At 47.1% G+C, this 1,493-nt stretch overlaps 1 protein-coding gene across 1 annotated transcript in view; it reads left to right on the forward strand.

Moving 5' to 3' along the window:
* Positions 1-128: 128 nt before the first annotated feature.
* Positions 129-1,493, forward strand: part of LOC102261761 (zinc finger protein 260) — a gene marked incomplete at its 5' end in the record, with an annotated part of 14,124 nt that continues 12,759 nt past the window's right edge. Inside the window, one exon of the mRNA XM_005865287.2 lies at positions 129-217. Within this exon, the coding sequence (XP_005865349.2) occupies positions 129-217 (89 nt within the window). The remainder of the gene's footprint in view (positions 218-1,493) is intronic.

A 1,493-nucleotide genomic window follows, 5' to 3' on the forward strand; every position in this document is an offset into this window, starting at 1 on the left:
AACCCGGGCCTGTTGTGGGTGTAAAGGCAACAGAGAGACGAGGTGAGGTTTTGCACAAGGAGTTTTACTTTCACTCTCAGAACGCTGGGGCCATAGATGGTTGTGAAAACAGAGGGATATTTTCTGAGGCCGGATTCTAACTTTTCCTAACATTGCTCAGAGGAAGGACAGCCTGGAGGACAGAGGACAGCAGCTGTGGACAGGGAGGGGAAGTCCTGTAAATGATAAGGGAACTGGCAGAGTGAGCCCTGAGGACTGAGCCCTGAGATAACACAGGCATCTGGAGGGCACCTGGCCTCTGGGCTGGGCAAGGGCACTGAGCAGCCTGAGCCCATAGAGCCTGGTGGGTGCCAGGCTGTCAACAGACCATTTTCTTCCCACAAATTCCTGCAAATGCAGAATCGATTAGGTGCACGGGTTTGTGGAGCTTCTTTCAGGGCCTCACCCCCTTGTGGCCGCTGAGAGAGTAGAGTCCTGGGACTGTCAGCTGCTCTTGTAGCCCTTGGACTTGGGGACTTGGAACAGACACTCAGCCCAGACTCCAAAGGCCAGGACTAGGGCTTCATGACGTGGACCTTGTTTTTGGCAACCAGTGTAATGAGTGCGAGGTCCTCCAGACATAGGGTCCAGAATATGCAAAGGCTTGGAGTGAGGAGTGAGCTGAATCAGGAACCTGCAGTCATATTTTTTAAAATACAGCTATATTTTTATTGATAGTAGATGTAGAAAGGAAGGGAGAGGGAGAGAGAGAAACAGGGATGAGCAAGAAGCAAGGATTGGTTGCCACCTGCACAATCCTACTGTGGATCCAGCCCACAACCGAGGCATGTGACCTCACCAGTGCATGGGTCTGTGCTCAACCAGCTGAGACACATCAGCCAGGACTGTGGATCACTTTAATACAGGAAATCATGGTCAATTGGTCATGGTAGTAATAGCTCAGAAGTGAGACAGCGTGAACCTGAGGACTGGCTTTCTTTTACTTTTTAAAAAAATTTCTTTATTGATGAAGTTATTACATATGTGTCCTTATCCCCTCATTTACCCCCCACCCTCCCACTCATGCCTTCACCACCCTATTGTCTGTGTCCATTGGTTAGGCTTATATGCATGCATACAAGTCCTTTGGTTGATCTCTCCCCCTTAACCCCACCCTCCCCTACTTTCCCCCTGAGGTTTGATGGTCTGATCGATGCTTCTCTGTCTCTGGATCTGTTTTTTGCTCATCAGTTTATGTTATTCATTATATTCCACAAATGAGTGAGACCATGTGATATTTATCTTTCTCTGACTGGCTTATTTCGCTTAGCATAATGCTCTCCAGTTCCATCCATGCGGATCTGTTTTTCATCAGTTTATGTTGGTCATTATATTACATGAATGAGTGAGATCATGTGATATTTATCTTTCTCTGACTGGCTTATTTTTTCTAGCATAATGCTCTCCAGTTCCATCCATGCTGTTGCAAATGGTAAGAATTCCTTCTTTTTTAC

The sequence above is a fragment of the Myotis brandtii genome, unplaced genomic scaffold (assembly GCF_000412655.1).
Source record: "Myotis brandtii unplaced genomic scaffold, ASM41265v1 scaffold2026, whole genome shotgun sequence".
NCBI lineage: Eukaryota > Metazoa > Chordata > Mammalia > Chiroptera > Vespertilionidae > Myotis > Myotis brandtii.